Raw genomic sequence first — 18093 nt, 5'->3', positions numbered from 1 at the left:
CCCCTGATCTCTCCTGTATTCTCAGATCTAAATATTCGTTGAATTTGAGTTTGGGAATGGTGGTTGTGGCCATTCTGTCGTTTAACTATGTCTGGGTTTAATAACTATCTTCATACACTTAGCCCGTCACTTAGTCTAAACCAGCGATGTATTCACGGTGCTCACACAGACTTATCTCTTGTGTCTCACCCTCGTGCACAAAGAGTTTTGTAGAATTACTATACTATAATATCGATGGGGATATTCGCGAGATAATTATGCGTCTAAGGTTTTTTTTTTTGTAATTCTACAACTACCCACATTTCTACTGCCTGGCCAAATGTTAGTGTCCCTAACGCCTACTTTTGGGTCAGTGTCAATGTATTCAACTGCCTTCTATAATATTGGTCGAATTAATTCTAGGCAACACCAACAGCTCGAATTGGACAAAAATCAACTCGTTACACAGCACGGCGGCCGCACCCCCCCGCTCCACTTTTGACTCGGCGGTCAATTTTAGAGTCAGTGGTCAGTATCACTCGGTCTCATGAAACGGTCAATCAGTGACATTAATCTGGAGAGATCAGATTTAATTCCTTCACTCCTAGTCCAATCTTAATCTATAACCGAGGCTCCTGGTGGGATGCCAGCTCCACCAGTCCCAGTCTTGGCTACACGTCTCGATCAATTAACAAAACATTTCATACATTTCATTTCACAGAGTCATCAAATCCTCACTGTGCACATATACGATCGCCACATCGTCTAGTGTCAGACTATGTAGATAAGATTTACAATATATCACAGAGTCATCAAATCTTCACTGTACACCTATACGATCGCCACAAAGATGAGTCCTCTATCAATTCAATTTTCCATTTAAGGGGCTTTATAGGCATGGGAAACATGTTTACATTGCCAAAGCAAGTGAAATTGATAAACAACAGTGAAATACAAAACAAAATTGAACATTACACTCACAAAAGTTAAAAAATATTAAATATATTTCAAATGTCCTATTATGTCTATATACAGTGTCTATCTCCATGGCCTGCTGTTCACACGCGTATCTGTCCTCTCATTGGCTAGAATAGTCCCACCTGATCTCGCCTTCTCCTGCCTGTCTTCCATCTGAGGACATGTATTTCCATAATTAGAGCGGTTACTTGACTATCTTGTCAATTTAATAGACAATCTTTGCTTAAACTGGTTTCCTAGAAGTCTGGTTTCCTGTTAAACAGCAAAAAACAGGAAGTGGTCAAATGCGGTAAGGTGCGGGTTGGTTTTAGGTCAGGCGCTGGCACAGTTAGTTGCATGCTGCATGCCTCACTTCTGACAACTTTAGAGATTCCGGTTTGTTAACAGTCAAAAGACTACAATAGCCAAAAAGGCTGTTGACAACCATGGCTGCAATTGTTTAACGCTAGAACAGCTGCCGATGTCGTTGGAACATATTTAAAATGTTAATATCATTACAATTTTAATGTCATGTCCACCTCCGTCCTTGACATTTTTCTAAATAAGTCTATCAATGGCATCCACAGTTTCACAGTCCCCCCAGAAGGTCTGAGCGACCACTGGCCCATCATAATTATAGATGTAGCCTAAATTGACAATAGTCTGATGGGTGACAATATTATAAATTGTCTCATGATAGGAAGAGACTGATGAACAGCACAGCGTGTGTAATTGACAAAGAAAGGAACGGAGTTTACCAAAAAGCTACTCTTTAAAATCATCCTACAGATGTTCACGCAGGTAAGACGTTTTGATTTCTTTGTTTTGAACCTAACCTAATAGACAGGTTGGGTGGTCTTGGTGAGTTAGCGTAAGGGCAGACGGGGAAATCTCGAACTTACTCTAACCGGCCGGGTGCTTATCATGATTGGCAGTTAGCGTCCGGGCAGATAGAGCTGACAACCTGCCCTAAAATAATTTTCATGTCATTATTTCATAACGCATTAAAAGTTGTAAAAAATTTGCGAAGTTTAATCATTTAATCATTTACGTTTTCAAACTTTGGTAATTGTGAATATACAGTAGCTTTAAGCTTCAAGAAATACCGTGTTGGGTCTTAGTAGTATGTTCCATTGACATGTTGTGTTGTAGTTTACGAGTTCTGACAGGCAAGACAAACGTATTTTCACGATTTCAATAATATCATCAAAATCAATCAATCAAACGAAATTTTTTGGGCTCATTCGGTAGTTTTTACTGGATTAAATAGGATGCTGTTCATGGGTGAGTCCAACAACACTGATGTGCGTGACAAGGGAAGGCAGGTGTGCGTGATGCAGGGCAGCCTGGTGGTGGATACGTGACAAACAGGGGTCGGTTTTCATTTGAATGATAGCTTAAAAACCTATGCCAGAGACATTCATACGAGGAGCCCTAAAATAAAAAAAATAAAAAAGATTGCCTCCATGGTCTGAAAATCACAGCGGAGTTCAAAGACCATCTACAGACAGGTGCATATGAGCAAAACACTGGAGCTAAACCAAAGATATTGATCTGTTTTAAGCAATCGATTTTGTGAGATTGTGACGACTGTAAACTTTTATACAAACATCACTAATCTGAAGTAAAAAGGGATGTGTATTTCCTGTAAATATTGTGGTGAAAACGTTAGTCAGCGTAATGTAGCAACACGTTCTGTCCGCCATAGGGAAATTAGCTTAAAGTAAACCATGTTAAAATAGTTCAGTATTTCTATTTAAGATTACAGTAAATTAAACACAATCCCCAGAAATACAACAATGACATTTATTTCTACCATGGAAAAGCACTCCTAAACACTATTTAACTGGGTGCTCTGAAGAGCTGTTATGGTGGAATGTTGTGTAAGAATGACAACTACTCCTGTCTCTTGAGTTACTGCAAATCGCCCTTAGCGTAACCATCTCCAACCATGCCAGACAAGGATTGGTCACAGACTAACCAGCTGTCACTACTCAGATGGCCTGTGGTAGCTGTGCTACTGTCTCTCCTCTCTCTTTGTTTTCCGGGCAAGTGTTTCCAGCCATTGGTTCGATTGAGAATGACAGCAGCTCCAACAGACACAGTCACTGCAAGATAGCCGAGTCACACATTATTTACACCATTGTACCCCAAAACTCTGTATTAAAACATTTACTTCTACCCGGATCCTGCAAGTCAAGTCCCTCTTTAACCTTTTCAAAATCATCTTGCTACAGTACTAAAAAATAACACACTGACACACTCAACTGGCATTTGAGGGGATACTGGTGTCAGATTCCAAACCGACTGCCGCTGTGCCCTTGAACAAGGCAATTATCCTGTTGGATTGTGTCTAGAAAGCCCCCTCAAAAAAACTAAATACGAGTGCTTAGAAAATTACAATGGTTGTTAACAAACCACAAACCAGAAGTTTCATATTGAGAACCTAAAGAATACATAATTAATACTATTATAAATTGCTGGGTTTTATTCTACAAGTGTTAGGGTTAGTTCTCATCTTCATAGATAAGAACTACACATTCATTTCATTGCCTTAATTAGAAAACAAACAGACAACGCTGTTACTCTGAATTCTGTTTGTAGTCTGTATGCAAATATTCAAACTTCCTCTGTCATATACAGGTCTTCAATAGACAGGGAGTGTTACACATAGTTATTACACAGACAGGACCTCAGCACAGACAGGGAGTTATTACACAGACAGGACCTCAGCACAGACAGGGAGTTATTACACAGACAGGACCTCAGCACAGACAGGGAGTTATTACACAGACAGGACCTCAGCACAGACAGGGAGTTATTACACAGACAGGGAGTTATTACACAGACAGGACCTCAGCACCAGTCTACAGTAAATACACAATGTGGGTCTTGTTGCTCTTAATTGTGACTGTAACCTCAATAGTCTCGGGACCTTCTTGTTCAGTCAACAACAATCCTCGTCATATTTATGTCCCTGGGGACATTGTTGTGGGTGGACTTTTTCCCGTTTACCTGCAGGTGAAAACTAATGGATCCACCATTCCTCCGCAAAAGACGTGCATTGAGTGAGTATACAGTGAACATCAATGAGCGTCATCAATAAACTAGAATGCTATGTAACTAGAATGCTATGTAACTAGAATGCTATGTAACTAGAATGCTATGTAACTAGAATGCTATGTAACTAGAATGCTATGTAACTAGAATGCTATGTAACTAGAATGCTATGTAACTAGAATGCTATGTAACTAGAATGCTATGTAACTAGAATGCTATGTAACTAGAATGCTATGTAACTAGAATGCTATGTAACTAGAATGCTATGTAACTAGAATTATATGTAACTAGAATTATATGTAACTAGAAGACTACAACTAGAATGCTATGTAACTATAATTCTATGCAACTAGAATGCTATGTAACTAGAATTCTATGTAACTAGAAGACTGCAACTAGAACGTACAGTACGCTATTCCAAACCATTCTAATTGTATAATGTTTGCAGTTACGACGTGCAGATGTTCCTCCGATCGCAAGTGATGATTTATGCCATCCAAGAGATAAACAGGTCTCAGATGTTGCCCAATGTGAGTGTCGGATACGAAATATACGACACCTGTGGGGATGTAACAAATGCCATCAGAGCAACACTGAGCATGATGGAGGACATCCAAGGGCAGGGGGTGAAGCCTAATGTAACCACACCACATGTTAAAGTGGTAATTGGGGAGAGGTATTCTGAGAAGTCAATAGCTGTTGCCCGTCTACTAGCTCTACCTTTAGTGGCTCAGGTATGCTAACCCTAACCCTTGATGTAGTGACTAACCCTAACCCTTGATGTAGTGACTAACCCTAACCCTTGATGTAGTGACTAACCCTAACCCTTGATGTAGTGACTAACCCTAACCCTTGATGTAGTGACTAACCCTAACCCTTGATGTAGTGACTAACCCTTGATGTAGTGACTAACCCTAACCCTTGATGTAGTGACTAACCCTAACCTTTGATCTAGTGACTAACCCTTTATCTAGTGACTAACCCAAACCCTTTATCTAGTGACTAACCCTTTATCTAGTGACTAACCCTTTATCTAGTGACTAACCCTTTATCTAGTGACTAACCCTAACCTTTTATCTAGTGACTAACCCTAACCCTTTATAGTGACTAACCCTAACCCTTTATATAGTGACTAACCCTTGATGTAGTGACTAACCCTTGATGTAGTGACTAACCCTTGATGTAGTGACTAACCCTTGATGTAGTGACTAACCCTTTATATAGTGACTAACCCTTGATGTAGTGACTAACCCTTTATCTAGTGACTAACCCTTTATCTAGTGACTAACCCTTTATCTATCTAGTGACTAACCCTTTATCTAGTGACTAACCCTTTATCTAGTGACTAACCCTTTATCTAGTGACTAACCCTTGATGTAGTGACTAACCCTAACCCTTGATGGAGTATAACTTTGCTTATAAATGATTTATGAAGAGTCTGTGTTGTACTTATGAAAACGTAAATAATCTTAATAGCCTTTATGAGTGCTCTATAAAGCCTTTGTTAATGCTCTATAAAGCATTCAATGCTCTATAAAGCCTTTATAAGTTAGGTTTAATTTCAAGTGGGAATACATAATGACCAATTGTCACTGTAACTTCTGCTCTAGCGCTGTTCAATGCTTTGTTCCTCATTTTTGCAGATCAGTTATTCATCAACAAGTGAGTTGCTCAGTAGGAAGTGCAAGTTCCCCTCGTTTCTGCGAACGGTCTCCAGTGATGAGCATCAGACCATTGCGATCGCTGAGTTGGTGAAGCATCTCACCTGGGAGAGCGTGGGAGTGATAGGCAGTGATGATGAGTTCGGCAAGTATGGCGCCGAGAGGCTGATCGATCACTTAAATGACAGGAAACTGTGTGTGGACTTCAAGGAGATCCTATCAGCAAACTTTTTACTCAACGAGACCAGAACACAAACAGAATTGGCCATGCTCATGTCAAAGATTCGCAATTCGTCTGCCGAGGCCATTGTCATTTTCACAGCTGAATTGAATGTTAGGATCATCCTCAAAGAGGTCCTTAGAATGGGGATCAGCAGAATTTGGATTGCATGTGACACTTGGGCCACCAACAAGGAGCTTTCTGAAATGCCCGATATTCAAAAGGTTGGGAGGGTATTTGGATTCATTCCAAAGAGAAACAAAGTGCCGGGTTTTCATCAGTACGTCCGTGACTCTATGTTCCAAAGCAAAGCCCATAACAGCTTTATCCATGAATTTATGTGTCATTATCCTCCATGTCCCGATTCCTTGGTAGATGAAAGTGTGCTGAACTGTACATTACCCGACACCAAATCCCAGTCAGAGAGTGGTGGAAGGACATGCCTGGACAGAAGGTGCTTATTGAAATACATTGACAAGGATGAGTCTTATTACATCTATCTAGCGGTCAAAGTCATTGCTCAGGGGCTGAGGAGCTTGCTGAACTGCGACAATGTAAGGTGTAAACGAAATGCCACTTTTGCTGTTTGGGAGGTAAGCCACTGCACTGTGTGGGTTAAAATCACTTAATTACAAAATCAGTTCCAAAAAATAGGTGTTGGTTTTCAGACCTCTAAAGATACTATACTATCTGTAGGCTAGTGTAGATGCAGCTATGTGCCTCGGCCCCAAATTAATGGGAAAGATTGGCACTAATTTCCTCGTTGTATTTGGTGTCTATCTTTCCCATTAATTTCAGATTGATGCATATACTGTACATACTTTTATTTTATTTATTTTTATTTCACCTTTATTTAACCAGGTAGGCTAGTTGAGAACACCTTTATTTAACCAGGTAGGCCAGTTGAGAACACCTTTATTTAACCAGGTAGGCTAGTTGAGAACAAGTTCTCATTTACAACTGTGACCTGGCCAAGATAAAGCATAGCAGTGTGAACAGACAACAACACAGTTACACATGAAATAAACAATAAACAAGTCAATAACACACAAAAAAAAGAGTCTATATACATTGTGTGCAAAAGGCATGAGGAGGTAGGCGAATAATTACAATTTTTGCAGATTAACACTGGAGTGATAATTTATCAGATGGTCATGTACAGGTAGAGATACTGGTGTGCAAAAGAGAAAAAATAATCTTATATTTGAATGGACCTTTTATTGTGATACTGTTGTTAATTAGGATTGATTCATAGGGTTGACTGTATTTTAGACGTACAATCTCTCCTACATAACACCACAGAGTAAACTATAAGATGCTGCCCGCTGTTCATATTTACCTGGTTGTGTCCACAGCTTCTTGAGGAACTCAAGCGGGTTAACTTCATAGTGGACAATACCACACACATAGCTTTCAATGAAAATGGTGACCCTACTACAGGATATGACATCGTAGAGTGGAATATGTCGGTTTCAGAAAATCGGATAATAACCGTTGGAGAGTATAGGCCTGATGAACCCATCCGCGTCAGAGAGCATCTCATCAGAGAGTTCGAAAATGTTACAGTAAGCCTTCCTATCTTAAATCAGTATTCTTAACTTTACAGTAAGCCTTCCTATCTTAAATCAGTATTCTTAACTTTACAGTAAGCCTTCCCATCTTAAATCAGTATTCTTAACTTTACAGTAAGCCTTCCCATCTTTAATCATTATTCTTAACTTTACAGTAAGCCTTCCCATCTTAAATCATTATTCTTAACTTTACAGTAAGCCTTCCCATCTTTAATCATTATTCTTAACTTTACAGTAAGCCTTCCCATCTTAAATCAGTATTCTTAACTTTACAGTAAGCCTTCCCATCTTTAATCATTATTCTTAACTTTACAGTAAGCCTTCCCATCTTAAATCAGTATTCTTAACTTTACAGTAAGCCTTCCCATCTTTAATCATTATTCTTAACTTTACAGTAAGCCTTCCCATCTTAAATCAGTATTCTTAACTTTACAGTAAGCCTTCCCATCTTTAATCATTATTCTTGGATGTGGGTTCACTTAGCCTCCTATTAATTTGAGGTTGGGGCAAAGAGCTCGATCTACAGTACACAATAGATAGCATTGGACATGAAGTCTACTTGACATTAGTTGTTACTCTACTATTACCATATTATTACCACTTTATTCCATGCTGCAATGTAAAGTGCTACCTAAAATCTTCTCTCTTTTTTAGGTGACTTTTGCCAACTGCTGTAAGACATGTAATCCGGGATATGAGTTAATTTCAAAGATAAACTCATGCTGCAAGGAGTGTTCTCTTTGCAGTCGTGGATACATTTCTACCGGAGGTGGTAAGTACAGTAAAATATCAAGATGCTTATTGATTTTGATGTAAATTGAAAAATCATCAGACAATATCCAAAGCAGGTCAGTTTCCATACCACCGGGGATTTGTCTGAGGGGATTTTTGCAACTAATCTGATTACAGTTCTATATGGCCACAATTTATTTTTACTTTAGGTCTGTAACTGATCTGAGGGCATATTGAGTCTATTGTCTAAATGTTTAGTCTGTATTTTGTTGAATGTTTTGTATACACTGAGTTTACAAAACATTAAGTACACCTGGTCTTTCCATGACATAGACTGACCAGGTGAATCAATGAGAGCTATGATTCCTTATTGATGTCAATTGTTAAATACACTTTAAATAAAGGGGAGGAGACAGGTTAATAAACAGGGATTTTTAAGCCTTGAGACAATTGAGACATGGATTGTGTGTGTGTGCATTTCAGAGAGTGAATGGGCAAGACCAAATATTTAAGTGCCTTTGAACGGGGTATTGTAGTAAGTGCCAGTCGCACCGGTTTGTGCGACAAGAACTACAATGCTGCTGGGTTTTTCACGTTCAACAGTTTTCTGTGTGCATCAAGAATGGTCCACCACCCAAAGGACATCCAGCCAACTTGACACAACTCTGTGAAACATTAGAGTCAACATGGGCCAGCATCCCTGTGGAATGCTTTCGACACCTTGTAGAGTCCATGGCCTGACGAACTGAGGATGTTCTGAGGGCAAATTGGGTCTCTAAGCAAATAGGTAATTTGCATAAGTGTGGTTACTGTGGACTGCTTCAAATAGTGTCATAATACCAGACAACGCCTGTTTCTCACACAACTCTATTCAAAGCCAAACGTCCTCATGTAAATATATCCTGCATACTCCTCAAACAAGTACATGATTATTATCACAAATATCACATACTGTCTATTTGATTCAACCCTCAGGTAAGAAGTGCGTGGCCTGTCATCCACAAAGGGAGTACACATCCTCAGACAAGGACAGATGTTTGATGAAAACCATTGAGTACCTGGGGTGGACTGACGCTTTCACCACTGTTCTGGTCTCATTTGATGTCTTGGGGATTGTTGTCAGCCTTCTGGTGGCCATTTTGTTTGCTGTGGATCGAAGAACACCCATAGTGAAATCCACTGGAGGCTACCTCAGCTTCCTGGAGCTGCTGTCCCTGCTGGCCTGCTTCTGCTGTATCAGTATGTTCCTGGGGGAGCCAACAAAGACCACCTGCATGGCGGGTCTCCCACTCTTTGGCATGGCCTTCACTGTCTGCGTCTCCTGCATCCTGGCCAACCTGCTCCAGATCTTTGTGGGCTTCACTTTCGATTTGAGGGTTACAGTCGGCGACACACTGAAGCGCCTCAACCGACCCATCGCTGTGGTAACGTGCTGCTCGGCGGTCCAGGTGGCCGTGTGCGTGCTGTGGCTGACCTACGCCCCACCGTTCATTGTCGAAAGCAGCAGGTTCGACGAGGCCACCATCCTTCTGGAGTGCAACAAAGGTTCCAAGATGCTCTTTGGAGCCATGTTGACTTACATTGCCCTGCTGGCAGTGGTCTGCTTCCTGTTTGCGTTCAAAGGGAAGCAGTTGCCAGATTTGTATAAGAACGCCAGTTTTGTCTCCATCAGCATGATGATTTTCCTGGTGGTTTGGATTGTCTTCATCCCTGTCTACATCAACATGTCGGGGAAGTACCAGCGGGCCATCGAGGCGGCGGCCATCTTGGTGTCCAATTACAGCGTACTCTGCTGTCACTTTGCTCCCAAGTGCTACATCATGCTCTTCAGGAAGGAGCTCAACAACGAGAATGCCATCACAAATTACATCCGGAAACACTATGAAAAGAAGGGCATGGCTGTTGTCAGCAAATAGTTTGTTGATAGTAGCGATACGAGGTATTTGAGGCAGATATGTACATGAAGGTAGGGTAAATTGACTGGGCATCAGGATAGATAATATGAGGTATTTGAGGTAGATATGTACATGAAGGCAGGGTAAAGTGACTAGGCATCAGGATAGATAATATGAGGTATTTGAGGTAGATATGTACATGAAGGCAGGGTAAAGTGACTAGGCATCAGGATAGATAATATGAGGTATTTGAGGTAGATATGTACATGAAGGCAGGGTAAAGTGACTAGGCATCAGGATAGATAATAATGAGGTATTTGAGGTAGATATGTACATGAAGGCAGGGTAAAGTGACTAGGCATCAGGATAGATAATATGAGGTATTTGAGGTAGATATGTACATGAAGGCAGGGTAAAGTGACTAGGCATCAGGATAGATAATAATGAGGTATTTGAGGTAGATATGTACATGAAGGTAGGGTAAATTGACTGGGCATCAGGATAGATAATAACAAGGTATTTGAGGTAGATATGTACATGAAGGCAGGGTAAAGTGACTAGGCATCAGGATAGATAATAATGAGGTATTTGAGGTAGATATGTACATGAAGGCAGGGTAAAGTGACTAGGCATCAGGATAGATAATAATGAGGTATTTGAGGTAGATATGTACATGAAGGCAGGGTAAAGTGACTAGGCATCAGGATAGATGATAATAATAATAAGAGCCTCTACAGGTGGACAATCTGAATTTTTCAAAGTGTGATCCATGATAAGACTGTCAAGCACCAGTGATAGTTATTGGAAGCATGGAACTTGGCATAAACCTATTTGCATTATGGAAACATGAACCCAAGCATTACAGAGGAATCATTTTTCTCCAGAATACAGTACATACATTATTTCCCCCTAGCTATGCTATACAGTAATGCTATACTGATTAGTAGTTGTTTATTTGTCATGTGTGCTATACAGTAATGCTAGCTATGCTATACAGTAATGCTATACTGATTAGTAGTTGTTTATTTGTCATGTGTGCCGAATACAACAGGTGTAGTAGACCTTATAGTGAAATGCTTACTTACAGGCTCTAACGAATAGTGCAAAAAAGGTATTAGGTGAACAATCGGTAAGTAAAGAAATAAAAACAACAGTAAAAAGACAGTGAAAAAGAGTAGAGGCTATATACAGTAGTGAGGCTATAAAAGTAGGGAGGCTACATACAGACACCAGTTAGTCAGGCTGATTGAGGTAGTATGTACATGTAGATATGGTTAAAGTTGCCATGCAGTAGTAGAGAGAACAGTCTATGACTGGGGTGGCTGGGGTCTTTGACAATTTTTAGGGCCTTTCTCTGACACCGCCTGGTGTAGAGGTCCTGGATGGCAGGAAGCTTAGCCCCAGTGATGTACTGGGCCGTACGCACTACCCTCTGTAGTGCCTTGCGGTCGGAAGGCCGAGCAATTGCCATACCAGGCAGTGATGCAAACGGTCAGGATGCTCTCAATGTTGTAGCTGTAGAACCTTTTGAGAATATCAGGACCCATGCCAAATCTTTTAGTTTCCTGAGGGGGAATAGGCTTTGTCGTGCCCTCTTCACGACTGTCTTGGTGTGTTTGGATCATTCTAGTTTGTTGGTGATGTGGACACCAAGGAATTAGACGCTCTCAACCTTCTCCACTACAGCCACGTCGATGAGAATGGGGACTTACTCTGTCCTCCTTTTCCTGTAGTCCACAATCATCTCCTTAGTCTTGGTTACGTTGAGGGATAGGTTGTTATTCTGGAACCACCCGGCCAGGTCTCTGACCTCCTCCCTATAGGCTGTCTCATCGTTGTCGGTGATCAGGCCACTGTTGTGTCATCTGCAAACTAAGTCATGGTGTTGGAGTCGTGCCTGGCCATGAGGTCCTGGGTGAACAGGGAGTACAGGAGGGGACTGAGCACGCACCCCTGGGGGGGGGGCTCCGGTGTTGAGGATCAGCATGGCAGATGTGTTGCTACCTACCCTCCCCACCTGTGGGGCGGCCCGTCAGAAAGTCCAGGATACAGTTGCAGAGGGAGGTGTTTAGTCCCATGTTTCTTAGCTTAGTGATGAGCTTTGAGGGTACTATGGTGTTGACCGCTGAGCTGTAGTCAATGAATACCATTCTCACATAAGTGTTCCTTTTGTCCAGGTGGGAAAGGGCAGTGTGGAGTGCAATAGAGATTGCATCATCTGTTGATCTGTTTGTGCGATATGCAAATTGTAGTGGGTCTAGGGTTTCTGGGATAATGGCGTTGATGTGAGTCATTACCAGCCTTTCAAAGCACTCCATGTCTACGGACGTGAGTGCTACGGGTCTGTAGTCATTTAGGCAGGTTGTCTTTGTGTTCTTGAGCACAGGGACTATGGTGGTCTGCTTGAAACATGTTGGTATTACAGACTCAATCAGGGACATGTTGAAAATGTCAGTGAAGGCACCTGCCAGAGCACGCGGCCTGGTAATCCGTCTGGCACCGCAGCCTTGTGTATGTTGACCTGTTTAAAGGTCTTACTCACGTCGGCTACGGAGAGTGTGATCACACAGTCGTCCGGAACAGCTGATGCTCTCATGATGCATGCCTCAGTGTTGCTTGCCTTGAAGCGAGCATAGAAGTGATTTAGCTCGTCTTGTAGGCTCGTGTCACTGGGCAGCTCGGCTGTGCTTCCCTTTGTAGTCTGTAATAGTTTGCAAGCACTGTCACATAAGACGAGCATCGGAGCCGGTGTAGTATGATTCAATCTTAGCCCTGTATTGACGCTTTGCCTGTTTGATGGTTCGTCGCAGGGCATATCAGGATTTCTTGTAAGCTTCCGGGTTAGAGTCCCGCACCTTGACTGCGGCAGCTCTGCCCTTTACCTCAGTGCGGATGTTGCCTGTAATCCATGGCTTCTGGTTGGGGTATGTAAGTACAGTCACTGTGGGGACGACGTCCTCGGTACAGTCACTGTGGGGACGACGTCCTCGATGCACTTATTGATGAAGCCAGTGACTGATGTGGTGTACTCCTCAATGCCATCAGAACAATCCAGGAACATATTCCAGTCTGTGCAGCAAAACAGTCCTGTAGTTTAGCATCTGCTTCATCTGACAATTTTTTTATAGACCGAGTCACTGGTGCTTCCTGCTTTAATTATTGCTTGTAAGCAGGAATCAGGAGGATAGAGTTGTGGTCAGATTTACTAAATGGAGGGCGAGGGAGAGCTTTGTACTCGTCTCTGTGTGTGGAGTACAGGTGATCTAGAATTTTTTTCTCTCTGGTTGCAGATTTAACATGTTGATGGAAATTTGGTAGAAGTGATTTAAGTTTCCCTGCATTTAACCAAATTCCAGTGGCTTCTATTGTTTGTTTTCTTGCACAAGAGTTTGTTAATAACAGATTTGTACTAATAATATATACTGAACAAAAATATAAACGCAACATGCGACAATTTCAAAGATTTGACTGAGTTACAGTTTGCATAAGGAAATCAGTCAATTTACATAAGTAGGCCCTAATCTATGGATTTCACATGACTGGGAATACAGATATGCATCTGTTGGTCACAGGTACCTTAAAAAAAAGTAGTGGGGCGTGGAACAGAAGACCAGTCAGTATCTGGTGTGACCATCATTTGCTCCATGCAGCACACATTTGCTTGATATTGGCAGGAACTGGAACAGGTTGTCGTACACGTCAATCAAGAGCATCCCAAACATGTTCAATGGCTGACATGTCTTGTGAGTATGCAGGCAATGGAAGAACTGCCACATTTTCAGCTTTCAGGAATTGTTTACAAATCTTTGTGACATGGGGCCGTTATCATCAGTGGCGACCCATAATTCAGGGCAGGTGGGGCTCTGTTTTGAGCACCAGAGTTTTTGCAAAAATATAGAAAAAAAATAAAAAATTGGGGGGGGGGGCTTGCCTGTTTTGCATGTTATTTTGTCATTTAATACTTGTCACATATTAGTTTGCAAACAATGTAAAAAAAAAGATTTATATAATTGAGTTAATAAAGCTACATACAAACATGGTCTCTATTTTGTTTTCCTGAGAAAGGCAGCTCCAAAATACAGATGTTTCAGCCTAGCTCAGTGCTTTCTGTGGTGGTGGAGCAAGCCAGCAGAAAATACAGAGCATTGCACTGTGATTGCCTCAATGTTCAGTCACTTATGGGGACACCACGTCACCTCCAAGTCTAAGGGTAGAGATAGAGTTACAGTATAAGTGCCCATCCAAGAAGGCTCAAGGTCATTCGCCACAGATAAAATGATGTCAAATCATGTTTTATGTACAGTAGCTTTGATTGGACTGATCATGTCATCATCTTACTTTCAAAATCTAGCAGTCATCAATAATCCTTGTCATATGAAGAGAAAGAATGAAGGACAGTAAAATGGTCTGATTCAAACACTTATCAAGAGAACATCTCTGGTCATCCCTACTGCCTCTGATCTGGCGAACTCACTAAACAAATGCTGCATTTGTAAATTATGTCTGAGTGTTGGCGAAAGCCCCTGGCAATGCTTAAAAAATATATATGAAAATGGTGCCATCTGCTTTATTTAATATAAGGAATCTGAAATTATTTTGATACTTAAGTGTATTTAAAACCAAATACTTTTAGACTTTTATTCAAGTAGAATTTTACTGCGGGACTTTTACTTGAGTAATTTTCTATTAAGGTTTTTTACTTTTACTCAAGTATGACAATTGGGTACTTTTTCAACTACTGTGTAATAGCTACTGTAAATTGGACAGTGCAGTTAGTTTAACAAGAATTTAAGCTTTCGGCCCATATAAGACATGTCTATGTCCTGGGAAATGTTCTTGTTACTTACAATGTCATGCTAATCATATATCTCCCATGGGAGAGGACATCGATCCCGTAGAGGTTTTAAGGGGTTATTTTCCAAGTTTTAAATAATACACTTTCAACATTGGCCATGCTGTCAATGAAGCATGAGTTGTGCCGCACTCAAAATACTATTAACTCAGAACTACGAAAACGTGACTTCAGTGAGTTCAAGACAACTGTGAGGTCGGGAAAAAGCGAGCTCCAACTGAAAAAATACATTAAACTCGGTCATTCAACAGTCATTCAACTCGGAATTCCAAGTTGGGAACTCGGGCCTCCTCCTAGAGCTCCAAACTGAAGATCAATGACCTTATTATTCAACCATGTTTTTTTTCCGAGTTCCCAGTTGTCTTGAAAGCACCATCAATCCAGAGAATGCCAGACTTTGATGACAAAATTTCCCCACCTTCCTGTTCATGTGAGCACAGCACAATAAGGTGAGTCCAAAAATGTATTGGAAGCTGCTGCATAAATGATGTAATATGCCAGGGAGATATGTATACTGTAGCTAAGATGGTAATACTAAGTGTATGTTGTGAAGTAAGCTGTCAGTAGCCCATGCGGCTCACCCTAATCATTGTGTCCCTTTTCCTCTCCTAACTTAGCCTACTGCTCTGACTTACTGGTGCATATGTAGCCTATAGCCTGTTTTTAGAGAAATGTCATCATTGAATATTGTAAGAGCTTTTATTGTCTGCTTTTAAGCCCCCTTTATTTATCCTACAGTTCTGACTTGGTGTACAGTGTTGAACAAGATAAAGTAAAACTTGACTTTACTCCTCTGTTTGGTCTGAAATACCAGGAGGTGTGAGTACATTTGTTTCAGAGTCTTGCCATCTCTCCACCCTCTGCTTCAACCAACAGTCTCTCTAGAACAGTGGCCGTAATCCAACTGAAGACTGGTATGTGGCACATGATGTGGAGTCTCCTTGATGACTTAATATGTGTGATGATTCTGCTGGCCAGGTTCTCATCACTGATTCTATTCTTGAAGTACTCCTCTTTCTGTGGGTCGTTGAAACATCGTACCTCTGTCACCTGGTCCAAATACTCAGAAGGGATCTGATTGGCTGCTGCAGGTCGGGAAATTGTCCAGAGTGGAGCAGTTTCTCCTTGATGAGGTTTGTCAGCAACATGTCCACTGAGGTTGACTGTTTGACATCACAGCAGCTATCATTTTTCTTGAGGTCTAGGGGCAGTCAGCACTCATCCAGACTATCAAGGACAGACATAACGTTGTACTTGCCAAAGTTGGAGATTCCAGAATGCTTCACATACACAAAACAGTTTTCCACAACTTGAATCAAACAGTGTTTTTTCTCTATCATCATGTTCAGCTCCCGAACAGGAAGTGGAAATATGAAGTGGATATCCTGATTAGCTCTTCCTTCGGCCCAGTCCAGAATGAACTTCTGCGCAGAGACTGTTGTACCAATGCCAGCGACTCCCTTTGTCAGCACAGTTCTGATAGGCTTGTCTTGTCCAGGTAAAAGCTTGAAGGTGTCATTGCATTTGATTGGCGTCTCTTGCGTAGTTTGGTTTTTGCATGCCATCTCAATCTGACTCATCTCATGTTCATGACTGACCCCTCCACTTCCACCCTCTGTGATGTACAGCTCTGTAAAGATCTTATTGAGAAGACTTGGGTTTCCTATGACAGCTATTCCTTCAAACACACACCGAAACTACTTCTTCAGGTTAGATTTGAGTTTATGTTGTCAAGAAGCACATCTAAAGACAAAACCGTGTATAAAGCATCAATAAACAGACTTCTGTTTCATGTTCCTCAGGAAGTGAAGTGTGATCCTCTCTGGCCCTGCTCTCCTGCTTCTCATCTTCAGCATCCTCTCTCTGACTCTCTAAGCATTCTGGGAGATCTGGACTCAGAATCCTCTTGAAACTCTTCAGTTCTTTCTTCACTAAAGTGATGACAGTCTCTTCAAGTGACTGAGAAAGAGTTTTTTATTTTTTTACATTTAGGTGTAATTCATTCTGCACAAGCAACTGAAACCAACCAATACAAAAAAAAGTTAATTAAAATGATATTTGGCCTTCTTTTCAGCAGTTTTTACATTTAGGTAAACCCATTGGGATTTCAGACAAAAAAATTAAGTTCAATTCTATTTTTATGTATGACAGCTCACCATGAATGTTTTATTGTAACTTTATTTAACTAGGCAAGTCAGAACAAATTCTTATGTTCAATGATGACCTAGGAACAGTGGGTTAACTGCCTTGTTCAGGGGCTGAATGACAGATTTTTACCTTGTCAGCTCCAGGATTCGATCTTGCAACCTTTCAGTTACTAGTCCAATGCTCTAACCACTAGGCTGCCTGCCGCCCCATGAGGAATATCGAGTCCAGGTCTGTTGTATGACTTTGGGAAGACTGACCACTGGAAATATCTGCTTCTGATCTCTCCTGTTGGTCTCTGTAAGAAAAAGAAGTTGACTACAACTGATCAACCAGCTTCACCCCAAAACAATGACGCAATACTTCTTATCCCTGTTTAGTAGAGAAGTCTCCCTCTCTGAGGTTAACTGCTTTTCCCATAGACTGTTCACTCTTCATCAACAGACAGCTGGGTACAGGGAAGTCGGGGCTCTTGTGTCTGTGCATCAAAGCTGGGACCGAGTGACTGAAAAACAGCTTGTATCTCAAGGCCATCAGACTGTTAAACAGCCATCACTAACATTGAGTGGCTGCTGCCAACATACTGACTCAAATCTCTAGCCACTTTAATAATACAACAATTGATGTAATAAATGTATCACTAGTCACTTTAAACAATGCCACTTTATATAATGTTTACATACCCTACATTACTCATCTCACATGTATATACTCTATACCATCTACTGCATCCTGCCTATGCCGTTCATCCCATATATTTACATCTACATATTCTTATTAATTCCTTTGTTATTGTGAAATTGTTAGATATTACTGCATGGTCGGAACTAGAAGCACAAGCATTTCACTACACTCGCATTAACATCTGCTAACCATATGTATCCAATAAAATTTGATTTGATTTGTTCTTGTTGTTCTGTATATGTCATTATGTTTTGTGTGGACCCCAGGTAGAGTATCTGCTGCTTGTGCAACAGCTACTGGGGATAATAAAATACCAAGTCGCTCTTTCAGTTTCAAA

The 18093-nt window shown here is 41.1% G+C and overlaps 1 protein-coding gene and 1 long non-coding RNA gene across 2 annotated transcripts; both read left to right on the top strand.

The window, feature by feature from the left end:
* Positions 1–1799: 1799 nt before the first annotated feature.
* On the top strand, positions 1800–10232 carry LOC109894719 (G-protein coupled receptor family C group 6 member A). The gene is made up of 6 exons (XM_031829239.1): positions 1800–4004; positions 4445–4730; positions 5640–6470; positions 7233–7442; positions 8103–8220; positions 9156–10232. Exons 1-6 carry the CDS (start codon positions 3820–3822, stop codon positions 10094–10096), a joined length of 2571 nt encoding a protein of 856 aa, XP_031685099.1. The 5' UTR covers positions 1800–3819; the 3' UTR covers positions 10097–10232.
* Positions 10233–14692: 4460 nt separating this feature from the next.
* Positions 14693–18093, top strand: LOC116374714 (uncharacterized). The gene is made up of 5 exons (XR_004210676.1): positions 14693–15841; positions 15934–16060; positions 16277–16425; positions 16556–16636; positions 16730–18093. It is a non-coding gene; the product is annotated as an uncharacterized LOC116374714 (long non-coding RNA).

The sequence above is a fragment of the Oncorhynchus kisutch genome, linkage group LG7 (assembly GCF_002021735.2).
Source record: "Oncorhynchus kisutch isolate 150728-3 linkage group LG7, Okis_V2, whole genome shotgun sequence".
In the NCBI taxonomy this organism is placed as follows: Eukaryota; Metazoa; Chordata; class Actinopteri; order Salmoniformes; family Salmonidae; genus Oncorhynchus; species Oncorhynchus kisutch.
This window is presented reverse-complemented; position numbering and strand designations above follow the sequence as displayed.

What these genes read in the sequence shown, in the direction of transcription:
- LOC109894719 (XM_031829239.1), top strand. Translation starts at nt 3,820, where the DNA reads ATGTGGGTCTTGTTGCTCTTAATTGTGACTGTAACCTCAATAGTCTCG. An exon ending in CCGCAAAAGACGTGCATTGA is followed by an intron (nt 4,005 to 4,444) that starts GTGAGTATACAG and finishes TAATGTTTGCAG; the next exon opens with TTACGACGTGCAGATGTTCC. An exon ending in CTCTACCTTTAGTGGCTCAG is followed by an intron (nt 4,731 to 5,639) that starts GTATGCTAACCC and finishes TCATTTTTGCAG; the next exon opens with ATCAGTTATTCATCAACAAG.